Source organism: Oncorhynchus kisutch, linkage group LG12 (genome assembly GCF_002021735.2).
Source record: "Oncorhynchus kisutch isolate 150728-3 linkage group LG12, Okis_V2, whole genome shotgun sequence".
NCBI classification, from domain to species: Eukaryota; Metazoa; Chordata; class Actinopteri; order Salmoniformes; family Salmonidae; genus Oncorhynchus; species Oncorhynchus kisutch.
This window is the reverse complement of record NC_034185.2, coordinates 39,456,865-39,472,495: the sequence shown is the minus strand read 5'-3', so window position 1 is coordinate 39,472,495 and position 15,631 is coordinate 39,456,865. Positions and strand designations below refer to the sequence as shown.

Below are 15,631 nucleotides of genomic sequence, written 5' to 3'. Positions count from 1 at the left end.
TGAAGATAGCCAACAGTAAACATTTAAAACAGCAACATGCACACATGTTAGGCAGGTGGGGCACAGTTATTTTTGCAGAAAATATGGGGCTCAAAACTGGTGGATGTCACGGCCGTTAAAAGAAGAGGACCAAGGTGCAGGGTGGTGAGCGTACATTTTGTTTTTATTAGAAAAGATGACGCCAACAAAACAATCAACACTACAACACAAACCGTGATGCTATGTGCCATAAACAAAAGTCAACTTCCCACAAAGACAGGTGGAAAAAAGGGCTACCTAAGTATAGTTCTCAATCAGAGATAACGATAGACAGCTGTCCCTGATTGAGAACCCTACCCGGCCAAAACATAAAAATACAAATAATAGAATATAGAAAACCCACCCCAACTCACACCCTGACCAACCCAAAATAGAGACATAAACAGGATCTCTAAGGTCAGGGCATGACAGTGAGGCTCCACATGCCCTGGATGACTGGTTGCCACTGACAGATACAAATTCTTGCAAGGTAGGCCTATCCTATGTACCCTACAAGATAAATGTAGCTAAGTCACAACATCATTTTCATCTAGAATGAGATCCGCACAAGTCACACAAATCAATTGGCATGTAGGCCTAGCCTATTGATGCATGTTCAAAACTGTTAGTGGTATTTGGTATTAACAAAATGAAATAAAATTGAATTCCCGAACAGACTTTTAATATTGATACCCCATTCTGTATTTTGGTATTTTATTAGGATATGTTCTTCTTGTGTGGGGTCCAACACAGAACATGAAACATTACATAACACAGAACATGAAACATGACATAATACAGAACAGTAAAAGTAACAGCTCAAGGACAGAACTACATACATGTAAAAACGGCACACATATCCTACATATCAATACATACACACAAAATATTCTGTATAGTGGATTTCCTCTCAACAATGGTAAACATTTTTATCTGAGAATGCAACCCTCCCTGTCCAAGACACTTTCTCCCGCCCCTTCCCTCGGTATGACCGCGAGTCGAAGCGCAGACCCCTGTCTTCACCACACGCGCCAGTCAGTCACCTGGATGCGTGAGACCCAGCAGTCGCGAAGCATATAGCGCGGGATAAAACGAAAGCTTATGAGTAATTGGACATCCTTCCTTTTTTTCTGTTAAAGGAGATAAAGCAGATGCTTCATGCGGAATGGAAGGAGATTTTGTTTCACCAAAGACGCAATGAGAGGGTCTAGGTTCAGAGATCATTGAACATTTGGTTGATACGCTTATCAGCAGAATATACGAGTTTTTTGCTCTGTGGAGGAAAATACTGTAGTACATTTTTTCCTGAAGTGCTGTATTGTACCGAAGTTGACATGGCTCTTCTAGTCCACCTTAAGACGATCCGGGACCTTCGTGGAAAGGGGGACAGAATCGCCAAAGTCACATTTCGAGGTAAGAAACTCAAATACTTTATTATCACTACAGATGCGTTGTCCGGGATGTTTTCTTTCTCTATGACCCAATAGGGATAGTCATACTGATTGCGCAGTGCCTAGGAGTTTGCGATGTGATCGATGTGATTTGGTGTATGAGCCTGTGGATAGGTAAACCCCAAGGTGGTGACGCGTCTCCTGTGGTTGCGCTGAAAAGTTAGGGAAACCCCCGCCTGCCTCCACAATCCCAGGAGATTAGATTGAGAGACACAGATTGTGGAGGCGAGGAGTGCTTTTATGCATTGGAATACATAATACCCATACATAAATAAATAATAATTTATTGAGTAATTTTAGTTAGGACATCGTTTTTTAACCGTTAAATTTAAAAATGTGTTCAATAACCTGTAGTCCTATCGATCAGAAGGATATTCTCTTCCCTATAGGCCGAGTCATTATACGCAAACGTTATTTCACGTTTTACAGTTCTACAGCTCTCATCTTTCTCCACGGTGGCTAGTCTCCCTTGCAATGCGCTCAGCTGAGCTGGATTTTACAGTATCAAAAACCATTGATTTCCATCACGGAAAGGAATGAGACTCTAATAAGGAAGCTGTCCCGTGGTCGGTGGTCCATTATGGCCAACTCCCCTGGCCAGACCAGGTCTGATTGGAAACAGATTGGTAATCCCAATGCAACAATTAAACGAATGAACAATATAGGTACTGTAGATGAATGCTAGACTGCAACGCATTAGTGTGGAGTGAATTGTGTGTGTTTCCTATTTGAACGGTTTGCCCGTTTCAGCACCATGGAGAGCAAATTCTGATTTTTGAGACAGCCTGTGTGTGTGTGTGTGTGTGTGTGTGTGTGTGTGTGTGTGTGTGTGTGTGTGTGTGTGTGTGTGTGTGTGTGTGTGTGTGTGTGTGTGTGTGTGTGTGTGTGTGTGTGTGTGTGTGTGTGTGTGTGTGTGTGTAGGCAGACATTAACCTTAATCTTAACCACACTGCTAACCTTTTGCCAAATTGTTATGATATAGCTAATTTTGAATTTGCCACTGGTTGCAGCGCTAAACTTTTATGACATCACAATGTCAAATTATTGGTTAATAACTCTATTATGACATCACAGTGACTAATTGTTTGATGTTAACATTTATGACATCACAATGCTGAACTAGTAATTGAAAGAAATGTTGCGATAACTCTTTATGACAATGAGTAGCCTACTTGTTTTTGAAGGTGTATGCCTGCCGTTTTACCAGTTGAAGTCGACACCTGCTGTATAAACTGTCTGGCACTGAAACCGTAAATTATGTGGCTTGTTGTTCAGTTTAACTAAGGAACCATATAAGATGTTCGGTTTCCGAACTATTAACTTAGGATGTCAGTGAAATGGGCAACAACTTATTAACAGGGCCGTCCCGCTCATTAGGCAGGAATATGCGGACGCCTATGGCTGCAGATTGACGAATGCGGCATTTTCTGAACTAAATTGACATTCAACCACACATAAAATCTCATATAATCCCCCCCCCCCCCGCACCAAAAACAAAACAATTTCTCTCAACCGGTGGCATATGTTTTTTTTTTAGGTGAGTGCTGCTGCCGCCCTATGATAAGCAGTGCCTACTTTGTCAAAGGCAGGGGGAGACTAAACCCAGGCTTATTTACCATTCCCAACGTGACTCACCATGGTGTTGTTGGAGAGACGCATTACTGTGGCGCTCCACCAACATTCCGACCAAAAAAGTATCTAACACAAATCATTTAGCAGATATAAAATATGGTAGAAAGAGTATGTGATGTTTTCTGTAGCCTACAGGCTGGAGATAATGTAACGAGACAAACATTTTACATCATGCCGGTTTCTCCGATCAAATAGCCTAAACTAAATGGCGCCCCATCAAATAAAAGATTAGCTGACATGTTTAACAAAAAACAGGACAGGTCAAAGGAAAATGGACAATATGGAATGGACAATCACGCTACTCACGACTGCTGTCCAGGAGTTTCATCCTGGGGGCTAAATTGTCATGATCAGTGGTTTCACGTTTGTATCTGTACATGTTTTGTGAGCTGATCATAGCGAAAAATAAAATGCTTCTTCTGCATTTCCCACTGTGCAAAAACATTGCAAATGGGCTCAGGATAACTCATCGTTATAAAGTTGGGTAGCTGATATTAAGAGCATAAATAGCCACATTGATTAGAGACAGGAATCAGCACTGATAAAGCCCATACAAGCCCACACAGACTAAGGCCGACGTCTTACGGACGTCTTTAAAATAAAATAAAAATAAAATACAAACGGAAGGCCTACCACATAGATGGGCATTACTAAAATTACATTTCAGGTGACACTGTAGGCCAGGAATGGGCAACTCCAGTCCTCCGTGGCCTGATTGGTAATAATCATCTAATCACGATCTTCTGTTTAGAATGCAATTCGTTTCATCAGTTGTGTTGACTAGGGATGGGGGGAAAGTGTGACACCACTCCAGCCCCCAAGGACTGGAATTGCCCATCCCTTTTGTAGGCTATACCTCAGTAAGGACGGACTTGACGCTAACACATTTTGGACGTATTGTTTTGGTCCTGTCCAGACTGGAATTATTTTTTGGTGCAGTCCAGACCAGCCTTGATTTCCACGTCCATAGACATTGTTTTTTTGTCAGGTCCGGACCAAATCCGAACTAATCATAGACGTCAATGTTTGGTTCAGATGTTGTCCGGTCTGGAATAGCCTTTATTTGGCCCAAAAATAGACGTCTATAAATGACATATTTGCAACTTTCATTCCAACCAAAATGAACACGATTTCAATGTCTTGAAAATATATATTTTCAACACCCGGAAAATACGTGTTTTCAATATCTGTAAAATACCAATTTTCATCTTTCATTCCGAATGGAAAATTAACCTGATTTCAGCATCTGGAAAATACGTATTTTCACCTTTCATTCAGATCCTAAATTGAACCTAACTTCAACGTCTGGAAAAATATGTATTTTATTTTCAGCTGCAATTTGTTTGTCTCGCCTAGGGTGGCGGAATGGCCATGTGTCTGATTTAACAGTGAAAGAAAGCCTAGTCTCTCTCTCTCACTCTCTGTCCCCCTCCCTGTCCTTCTCCATCTCCCTCTCTCTTTCCTTCCCTATCCACCCCTCTCTCTCTGGTGTTTGAGATGTTGTTGATAGCTCTTTGCCTGGAGTACATGCTGTCAGCAAGGCCTCCTAGGTACTTTAAAATCAGACTGTTTCCTGTCTGGAGAGGAAGGGTTCTCTCAGGAAGCCCCTGCCCCACTGGGCAGGCCAACCTATGTCCCTTACAGGGACAGACACTGGGGAAGGTTATGTAAGCTTTGTTACCAGTAACCACAGAGTTAGACATCTATCCCGTGGGGGGGAACATATAGATTGACCAATGTGTCTATTAAGTAGAAGAAGCTTAAGATAATATATGTTCTAAGTCCAGATACAGATACACTACAAAAACCTGAACATACACATGCTGTGCTGTACAGTACATACAGTACTAGTCAAAAGTTTGGACACACCTACTCGTTCCAAGGTTTTTCTTTATTTTACTATTTTCTACATTGTATAATAATAGTGAAGACATCAAAACTATGAAATAACACATACGGAATCATGTAGTAACCAAAAAAGTGTTAAACAAATAAAGACATATATTTCAGATTCTTCAAAGTAGCCACCCTTTCCCTTGATGACAGCTTCTCACACTCTTGGCATTTTCACAACCAGATTCATGAGGTAGTCACCTGGAAGGAATTTCATTTAACATGTGTGCCTTGTTAAAGTTCATTTGTGGAATTTCTTGACTTCTTAATGCGTTTGAGACAATCCATTGTGTTGTGACAATGTAAGGGATTTCCTCCTCTTCTTCCGAAGAGGAGAGGCGAGAAGGATCGGAGGACCAACATGCGGCGTGGTAAGTGTCCATGGTTCTTTTAATAAGAAATACTTAACATGAACACAACTGAATACAAAAACAATGAACGTGGAACGAACAAAACCCAAAACAGTACCGTGTGGTTAAAAACACAGACATGGAAACAAACACCCACAAACAAACAGTGAAACCCAGGCCCCCTAAGTATGATTCTCAATCAGAGACAACTAATGACATCTGCCTCTGATTGAGAACCATACTAGGCCGAAACATAGAAATCCCCAAATCATAGAAAACCAAACATAGACTGCCCACCCCAACTCACGCCCTGACCATACTAAATAATGACAAAACAAAGGAAATAAAGGTCAGAACGTGACAGACAAGGTATGGGTGGTATACAGAAGATAGCCCTATTTGGTAAAAGACCAAGTCCATATTATGGCAAGAAGAGCTCAAATAAGCAAAGAGAAACAACAGTCCATCATTACTTTAAGACATGAAGGTCAGTCAATGCGGAACATTTCAAGAACTTTGAAAGTGTCTTCAAGCGCGTTTGCAAAAACCATCAGGTGCTATGATGAAATTGGCTCTAATTTCTGCCACAGGAAAGGAAGACCCAGAGTTACCTTTGCTACAGAGGATAAGTTCATTAGAGATACCAGCCTCAGAAATTGCAGTCCAAATAAATGCTTCATAGAGTTCAAGTAACAGACACATCTCAACATCAACTGTTCAGAGGAGACTGTGTGAATCAGGCCTTCTTGGTTGAGTTGCTGCAAAGAAATCACTACTAAAGGACACCAATAATAAGAAGCAACTTGTTTGGGCCAAGAAACATGAGCAATGGACATTGGACTGGTGGAAATATACAACCGCTGTGTCTTTGTGAGACGCAGAGTGAATGATCTCTGCATGTGTGGTCCCCACTGTGAAGCATGGAGGAGGTGTGATGGTGTGGGGGTGCTTTGCTGGTGACACTGTCTGTGACTTATTTAGAATTCAAGGCACACTTAACCAGCATGGCTACCACAGCATTCTGCAGCGATCTGCCATCCCATCTGGTTTGCGCTTAGTGGGACTATCATTTGTTTTTCAACAGTACAATGACCCAACACATCTCCAGGCTGTGTAAGGGCACCTTGACCAAGAAGAAGAGTGATGGAGTGCTGCATCAGATGTCCTGGCCTCCACAATCACCCGACCACAACCCAATTGAGATGGTTTGGAATGAGCTGGACTGCAGAGGGAAGGAAAAGCAGCTAACAAGTGCTCAGCATATGTGGGAACTTCTTCAAGACTGTTGAAAGATCATTCCAGGTGAATCTGGTTGAGAGAATGCCGAGAATGTGCAAAGCTGTCATCAAGACAAATGGTGGCTACTTTGAAGAATCTCAAATATTACATTTATTTTGATTTGTTTAACACTTTTTCACTTACTACATGATTCCATGTGTGTTATTTCATAGTTTTGATGTCTTCACTTATTATTCTACAATGTATAAAATAGTTTAAAAAAAAGAAAAACCCTGGAATTAGTAGGTCTGCCTAAACTTTTGACTGGTACTGTACATTTCAGTGATTGGTAGAGGACAGTCCGTCCACAAAAGCCAAGAATATTCCCAAATCTATTGTCAACATGTGTTGAATGACAGCATGAATATTTCACCAACATAATTTTGGAAGGGTGTTGAATTGCCCGCTGGTAAAAATAGATTGTTTGGGGCTTTGTTATCTTCATTAGCCCAGCACTTCCCTATTCTGAAGTCTAGCACTTCCCTATTCTAAAGCCAGATACTCTAACTTCTACTGCGCTGTAATAGGGCTTGATGGTAATGCTTGTCTTCTCTTCCCGGGCCTGAGGCGAAGTTAGCACAGCCAATGTGTTACGCTGTATATAAAATAAATGAGAAATTAAATTATTATTTCCACCATCACGGAACTGAGTCAGATTCACTCTGGTTGAGATTCAATTACAGATTACTTGATTCTCAAAGAAGTTGTTATCGTTCTGCCTGCTTAGGATAATTCTCTCTCTCTCTCAAATTTGAAATAGTTATGAAAGGGACTCTCTCTCTCTCGTTTGCACCCTCCCTCTCTGTCACTCAATTTGTTTCTTTCTGTTCCTCTGCTAAATTGTAGAAATGAAACAGGTTGCTGAACGCTCTCTTTCCTGTAAATCTTTTTTTTAATTACAGAACACTGCAAATATATTTTTTTCCCTCTGCTCTGCTGGTATAACCTTTTACTTTCACTCTACAGTAAGATATCAGTAAAAAAAAAACGCTCTCACTCTATAAATCCCCAGGTAATTGAAAGTGCACAGACTGTCCCAGTGTCTACTATTCAACGTAGCATATTGATTGACGTACCTCGCTGTAGGTGTTTTCTCATTTTCTCCTTCTCAATCTCCTTATGTCTGTCTGTCTCTGTCTCTTTCTGTTTTTATTGACTTGCTGCTCCGCTTTGCCTTTGTCATTTATATCTCTGCCATGGTCCCACATTACCAGTTTTTTTTTTTAATCTCTCACTCCCGATGCCTTGTTACATTTGAATTGTTAGGTGTTAAGTGTACTTACATAACATTATGGCCTCTATTTTCAGCTAGTGCTAAGGTGATGCAAGTATCAAACGCACGTTAGTGTGCAATTTCGTCATGTAAATCTGGTGCACTGGCATTTTCCAGCCATAACGCCAGGTTTGGCAATTTACCTGTCTATCCTCAGCTCGCTTGCGCTGAGGTGGGTGGGAACGGTGGCAATATTTAAGGTGTGTCCTTAAAAACAAGCGTAAAAGTGAGAATTTCATGCAGTGGTAATGGGAAGTTTTAAGACCCACAAAAAGCAGGCCTTAACAGTTACACAGTTGATAATGGCATTGATTTTGACATTGGAAGCGCAGGCTATCCAGACATGATGCACAGTGCTCATGGAAGGCGAGATATGCCTCTTGTACCGGTGAGTCTCGTATAATTCTATATATTATTTCAAATATTGGTTTCCCGCCTTTTCGTTTAATTTGACAAAAAACTAACTTATTAGAGAGATTCACCATCCATGGGTTTACCCTTGAAAACGAACATAGCTTGAATTCAATGCAATTTCGTCAGTTACTTCTGGAGAAGTGCAAATATGATCAGTAAGATGGTACCATGAAGGTTAAAAAACATTACATTTCCCAGCAGTATAACGGTGAGTAGACATTCTCCCTTTCTCTTTATATTGGATCTTTATCCAGCTTCTGTGAAAAGTTTGGATGTACAGTTGAAGTTGGAAGTTTACATACACTTAGGTTGGAGTCATTAAAGCTAGCTTTTCAACCCAATCCACAACTAGAGTTGTGTCGGTTAGGACATCTACTTTCGTGCATGACACAAGTCATTTTTCCAAAATTGTTTACAGACAGATTATTTCAGTTACAATTCACTGTATCGCATTTCCAGTGGGTCAGAAGGTTACATACACTAAGTTGACTGTGCCTTTAAACAGCTTTGAAAATTCCCAAAAATGATGTCATGGCTTTAGAAGCTTCTGATAGGCTAATTGACATCATTTGAGTCAATTGGAAGTGTACCTGTGGATGTATTTCAAGGCCTACCTTCAAACTCAGTGCCTATTTGCTTGACAGCATGGGAAAAACAAAAGAAATCAGCCAAGACCTATGAAAGAAATGTGTAGACTTCCACAAGTGTGGTTCATCATTGGGAGCAATTTTCAAATGCCTGAAGGTACCACGTTCATCTGTACAAACAATAGTACGCAAGTATAAACACCATGGGACCACGCAGCCATCATACCACTCAGGAAGGAGATGCGTTCTGTCTCCTAGAGATGAATGTACTTTGGTGCGAAAAGTGCAAATCAATCCCAGAAAAACAGCAAAGGACCTTGTGAAGATGCTGGAGGAAACAGGTACAAAAGTATCTATATCCACAGTAAAACGAGTCCTAAATCGAAATAACCTGAAAGGCCACTGCTCTAAAACCGCAATAAAAAAAGCCAGACTACGGTTTGCAACTGCACATGGGGACAAAGATTCTATTTTTTGAAGAAATGTCCTCTGGTCTGAGGAAACAAAAATAGAACTGTTTGGCCATAATGACCAACATAATGTTTGGAGGGAAAAGGGGGAGGCTTGCAAGCCGAAGAGCACCATCCCAACTGTTAAGCATGGGGGTGGCAGCATCATGTTGTGGGGGTGCTTGTGCACTTCACAAAATTGATGGCATCTTGAGGAAGGGAAATTATGTGGATATATTGAAGCAACATCTCAAGACGTCAGTCAGGAAGTTAAAGCTTGGTCGTAAATGGGTCTTCCAAATGGACAATGACCCCAAGTATACTTCCAAAGTTGTGGCAAAATGAATTAAGGACAACAAAGTCAAGGTATTTGAGTGTCCATCACAAAGCCCTGACCTCAATCATATAGAAAATGTGTTGGCAGAACTGAAAAAGAGATCCTACAAACCTGACTCAGTTATACACAAGCTCTGTGAGGAGGAATGGGCCAAAATTCACCCAACTTATTGTGGGAAGCTTGTGGAAGGCTACCCGGAACATTTGACCCAAGTTAAACAATTTAAAGGCAATGCTACCAAATACTAATTGACTGTATGTAAACTTCTGACCCACTGGGAATGTGATGAAAGAAATACTATTATTCTGACATTTCACATTCTTAAAATAAAGTGGTGATCCTAACTGACCTAAGACAGGGAATTCTTAATTGGATTAAATGTCAGGAATTGTGAAAAACTGAATTTAAATGTATTTGGCTAAGGTGTATGTAAACCTCCGACTTCAACTTTACGTAAAACCATCCATAGTCTAAGTAGGCTTGTCTGTATTATATACGCCCACAGGGAGTAATGATGGTGCCTGTAACTGTATTTAGACATAGCCTATTTAAAATATGTTTTTGTTTTGTTTTTATTCAAATTTGATAAGATTTACAGAGACAGGATGCATGTTTGGGAATATTATTTTGTACAGGCTTTCTTCTTTACACTGTCAATTAGGTTAGTATTGTGGTCGAGGAACTACAATGTTCCATCATCCATCATCAGTTTTCTCCTATCACAGCCATTAAACTCTGTGACTGTTTTAAAATCACAATTGGACTCCCTGAGCGGTTTCCTTCTTCTCTGTAACCAATGTGAAATGGCTAGCTAGTTAGCGGTGGTGCGCGCTAATAGTGTTTCAATCGGTGACGTCACTCGCCTTGAGACCTTGATGTAGTGGTTTCCCTTGCTCTGCAAGGGCCGCGGCTTTTGTGGAGCGATGGGTAACGATGCTTCGTGGGTGACTGTTGTTGATGTGTGCAGAGGGTCCCTGGTTCAAGCCTGGGTAGGGGCGAGGGGATGGACTAAAGTTATACTGTTACATTAGGAAGGACGTCTGTATCTTTGTAGTGACTGGGTATACTGTTACAACCAAAGAGTAGTTAATAACTTCACCATGCTCAAAGGTGTTTGCTTTTTAAAATGTGTTTTTTTATCTACCAATAGGTGCCCTTCTTTCCGAGGCATTGGAAAACCTCCCTGGTCTTTGTGGTTGAATCTGTGTTTGAAATTCACTGCTAGACTGAGGGAACTTACAGATAATTGTATGATAATTGTATGTGTGAGATACAGAGATGAAGCAAATAGTGACTTTAAAACAGTTACAGAGTTTAATGGCTGTGACTGGAGAACCACTTGGTATGAAAACTGCTCAGCCTCCGACTGCAAGGTGCTACAGAGGGTAGTGCGTACGGCCCAGTACATCACTGGGGCCAAGCTTCCTGCCATCCAGGACCTCTATACCAGATGGTGTCAGAGGAAGGCCCTAAAAATTGCCAAAGACTCCAGTAATAGTCATTGTTCTCTCTGCTACCGCAGGGCAAGCAGTACCGGAGAGCCAAGTCTAGGTCCAAAAGGCTTCTAAACAGCTTCTACCCCCAAGCCATAAGACTCCTGAACATCTAATCTTATGGCTACCCAGACTATTTGCACCCTCCCATTTGAGATTCTTCAAAGTAACTGAGGGTGGATAAACAGCATTGTAGTTACTCCACAATACTAACCTAATTGACAGAGTGAAAAGAAGGAAGCCTGTACATAATAAAAATATTCCAAAACATGCTTCCTGTTTGCATCAAAGCACTAAAGAATAACTCCTCAATATGTTGCAAAGAAATTAACTTTTCTTGATTACAAAGTGTTATGTTTGGGGCAAATCCAACACAACACATCACTGAGTACCACGCTTCATATTTTCAAGCACGGTGGTGGCTGCATTATGTTATGGGTATGCTTGTCATCGGCAAGAATTTGGGAGTTTTCCTGGATAAAAAAATTAATAAACTGAATGGAGCTAAGCACAGGCAAAATCCTAAAGGAAAACCTGGTTCAGCCTGCTTTCCACCAGACACTGGGAGATAACTTTCAGCAGGACAGTAACCTAAAACACAAGGCCAAATATACACTGGCGTTGCATACAAAGAAGACAGTGAATGTTCCTGAGTGGCGGAGTTACAGTTTTGACTTAAATCTGCTTGAAAATCAATGGCAAGACCAGAAAAAGATTTTCTAGCAATGATCAACAATCAATTTGACAGAGCTTGAAGAATTATGAAAAGAATAATGGGCAAATGTTGCACAATTCAGGTGTAGAAGTGACTTACCCAGTGACTTACCCAGAAATACTCACCGCTGTATTCGTTGCCTCATTCACAAGAATAGACCCAATAGGCACTGTATTTACTGTGTTTGTTTTCGTACTGTATGTACACTGAATATGCCCAACTTTAGGAACACCTTCCTAATATTGAGTTGCCCTTTTGCCTCGAGTCCAGCCTCAATTCGTCAGGGAATGGACTCCATAAGGTATCGTAGGCGTTCCACAGGGATGCTGGCCCATGTTGACTCCAATGCTTCCCACAGTTTTGTCAAGTTGGCTGGCTGTCCTATGGGTTGTGGACCATTCTTGATACACACGGGAACCTGTTGAGTGTGGAAAAACCCTTCAGCGTTGCAGTTCGTGACACAAATCGCCTGACACAACCTACCATACCCCATTCAAAGGCACTGAAAACTTTTGTCTTGCCCATTCACCCTCTGATTGGCACACATACACAATCCATGTCTCAATTGTCTCAAGGCTTAAGAATCCTTCTTTAACCTGTCTCCTCCCCTTCATCTACACTGATTGAAGTGGATTTAATAAGTTACATCAATAAGGGATCATAGCTTTCACCTGGATTCACCTGGTCAGTCTGCAGGTGTCCTTAATTAATGTTTTGTATACTCAGCGTATATTGGTGCATAATTTCTTAAACAACCTGACGGAAAATGTAAAAGATGTTTAGCTACAAATTCACACAGTGGTAATTGAATTATAATGGAGGTATTGCTGTGGTCGTGCTTCTCCTTTTCTTTAAAAACACAATGTCTGCATAGAGAGATGTAGTTCTCTCTCTCTCTCTCTTTTCCCCCCTCTGTTTCGTGAGTCCTAAGTTAGTCGTTTATCTGTCTTTCTCTCCTTTGGCTCCTCGTATCAAGTGTGGTTTTATGTTTGTCATTAGGTTATTATAGCCCCATTACCCTGTCTTGCCCTTTCCACTTAGTCTGACACATTTAGGATCTTGTAAGATCGTGGACTCTACATTCTTGTCAGGGGTACGGAGCATGAGGAGTCAGGTGGAATTCACGTGCAAAATGGTGGTATTCAGTTACAGGTACAGAAGGTGAGCTGGAATCATGGATATTGATATTCATGAACACTTGACTGGCAAAAATAACAAACAAGTAACATAAATGCAACAGCCAATTCACAGAAGTGAAAGGCTTCTAAGGCAGAGCGCCTAAATCTTTGACAAAGTGCTAGTAACACACCTGACAAAATGTCACTCCAGCCAAAGCTCTCCTAAAAATTTGCAACTTGAAAAGGAAAAAAGCCCAACCCCTGACACTGGTATAATCCAAAATGCACCTTAACAGGTATTTCATTAATTAACACGAATGATTTCCTTCACAATCAATAATATCATATCAATGGCCAATACATAATACATTTCAACACCTCAGAATGTCATTTCACAAACATTTAACAAATAAAGATACAGTTTTAGGAAAACACCACTCAACATAGGACATTGTAATTACTGCTCTTCAGTCCACAAACAATTTGCGGTGGTGAGTACGGGTCTCCCTTACGAAAAAGATTGCAGTAAAAAGTGCAGTAACTGCAGTCGACTGGTATTTTGGACGTAGTAATTGCAGAATAACTGCTTACTTGCAAGCCCTTGACCAACAATGCAGTTTTAAGAAAAATAAGTGTTAAGAAAAATATTTACTAACTTAACTAAAGTAAAAAATAAAAGAGCAAAAATAAAATAACAATAATGAGGCTATATACAGGGGGTACTGGTACCGAGTCAATGTGCAGGGGTACAGGTTAGTTGATGTAATTAAGGTAATATGTACAGTACCAGTCAAAAGTTTGGACAGACCTACTAATTCCAGGGTTTTCTTTCTTTTTTATATTTTCTACATTGTAGAATAATATAGAAGACATCACAACTATGGCTTGGGGGTAGAAGCTGTTTAGAAGCCTTTTGGACCTAGACTTGGCTCTCCGGTCCTGCTTGCCCTGCGGTAGCAGAGAGAACAATCTATGACTGGAGTCTTTGGCAATTTTTAGGGCCTTCCTCTGATACCGCCTGGTATAGAGGTCCTGGATGGCAGGAAGCTTGGCCCCAGTGATGTACTGGGCCGTACGCACTACCCTCTCTAGCACCTTGCAGTCGGAGGCTGAGCAGTTTCCATGCCAAGTGGTGATGCAACCATGCTCTCGATGGTGCAGCTGTAGAACTTTTTGAGGATCTGAGGAGACATGCCAAATCTTTTCAGTCTCCTGAGGGGTAAAAGGTGTTGTCGTGCCCTCTTCACGACTGTCTTGGTGTGTTTGGACCATGATAGTTTGTTGGTGATGTGGACACCAAGAAACTTGAAGCTCTCAACCTGCTCCACTACTGCCCCGTCAATGAGAATGGGGCCCTCCTTTTCCTGTAATCCACAATCATTCCTTCTCCTTTTATTTAAAAAGATAATGTATGCATCGAGAGATGTAGTTCTCTGTCTCTCTCTTTTCCTCTCACTTTTTTGCCTGTCACATTCAGTGTCATTATTTAGTCGTTTATCCGTCTACCTGTCTTTCTCTCCTCTGGCTCGTCGAATCAAGCCAAGTAGAGAGGTAAAAGTTGTATTCGGTGCATGTGACAAATTAAAATGTGATTTGATTTGAGTTGTACTGCAATCGAACTGCAGTCATACTGCACTCTGACTGCAATCATTTTTCGTAAGGGCTGCGATACAATAAACATTTTAACTGTGAAATATAGCATTTTTGCTAATTCTTCTTGCGTGTTTCCTTTTTATAATAACAGCGGAACTAGCCGTAGGAATATGCTTGCGAAACGTCAACATTTGCAAGTGTTTTGGCACCAAACAGCAATGGTGTGAAATGTCCAGTGGATGTATATATTTGCTTTGCATTGTGTTATTCAATGCATATTGTATAGAAGACTCATTGACATACATGCATTTTTATTTTTGTAATTTCATTTGAGACTTTTGAACCTGTCTAACCCCTGACCTCTGTCCTTCCACTCCTCAGGTCTGTCGCTCTACACGCATGTGCTGGAAAACTGTGAGGATGAGGCCAGATTTGATGAGGTTTGTAACTCTTCTATTAGTCCCATTCCATCTTATAGCTTCCAAATAGCTATCAAGCCCTTTCTCTTTCGAGTTTATATATAATCTCCACCCAGCACAGCCAGAAGAGGACTGGCCACCCCTCATAGCCTGGTTCCTCTCTAGATTTCTTCCACTAGGCTACCTGCCACCCAATGATGGAGACAGAAAGAAAGACAGACAGGTTATATGTTCGATACCCATCTTAACCCTTCATGTCTGAGTGTCTATGTATGTAATGTATCCATCTCCCCTACCTATTGACTTTTCTAACTAAAAAATATCAATCAATCAATCACATTTATTTATAAAACCCTTCTTACATCACAAAGTGCTGTACAGAAACCCAGCCTAAAACCCCAAACAGCAAGCAATGCAGGTGTAGAAGCACGGTGGCTAGGAAGAAAACTCCCTAGAAAGGCCAGAACCTAGGAAGAAAACTAGAGAGGAACCAGGCTATGAGGGGTGGCCAGTCCTCTTCTGGCTGTGCCGGGTGGAGATTATAACAGAACATGGCCAAGATGTTCAAATGTTCATAGATGACCAGCAGGGTCAAATAATAATAATCACAG

The 15,631-nt window shown here is 41.0% G+C and overlaps 1 protein-coding gene across 9 annotated transcripts in view; it reads left to right on the top strand.

The window, feature by feature from the left end:
• The first annotated feature begins 1,033 nt into the window (after positions 1 to 1,033).
• LOC109900988 (otoferlin) overlaps positions 1,034 to 15,631 on the top strand; it is a 132,758-nt gene continuing 118,160 nt past the window's right edge. For 6 of the 9 annotated variants that reach the window (XM_031837536.1, XM_031837534.1, XM_031837530.1 and 3 more), the window contains exons 1-2: positions 1,035 to 1,431; positions 14,983 to 15,041. In XM_031837536.1, the coding sequence (XP_031693396.1) occupies positions 1,353 to 1,431; positions 14,983 to 15,041 (138 nt within the window). In that variant the 5' untranslated portion in view covers positions 1,035 to 1,352. Of the gene's footprint in view, positions 1,432 to 14,982; positions 15,042 to 15,631 lie in introns of all 9 variants that reach the window. The other 3 variants (XM_031837538.1, XM_031837533.1, XM_031837537.1) reach the window with 2 other exon arrangements.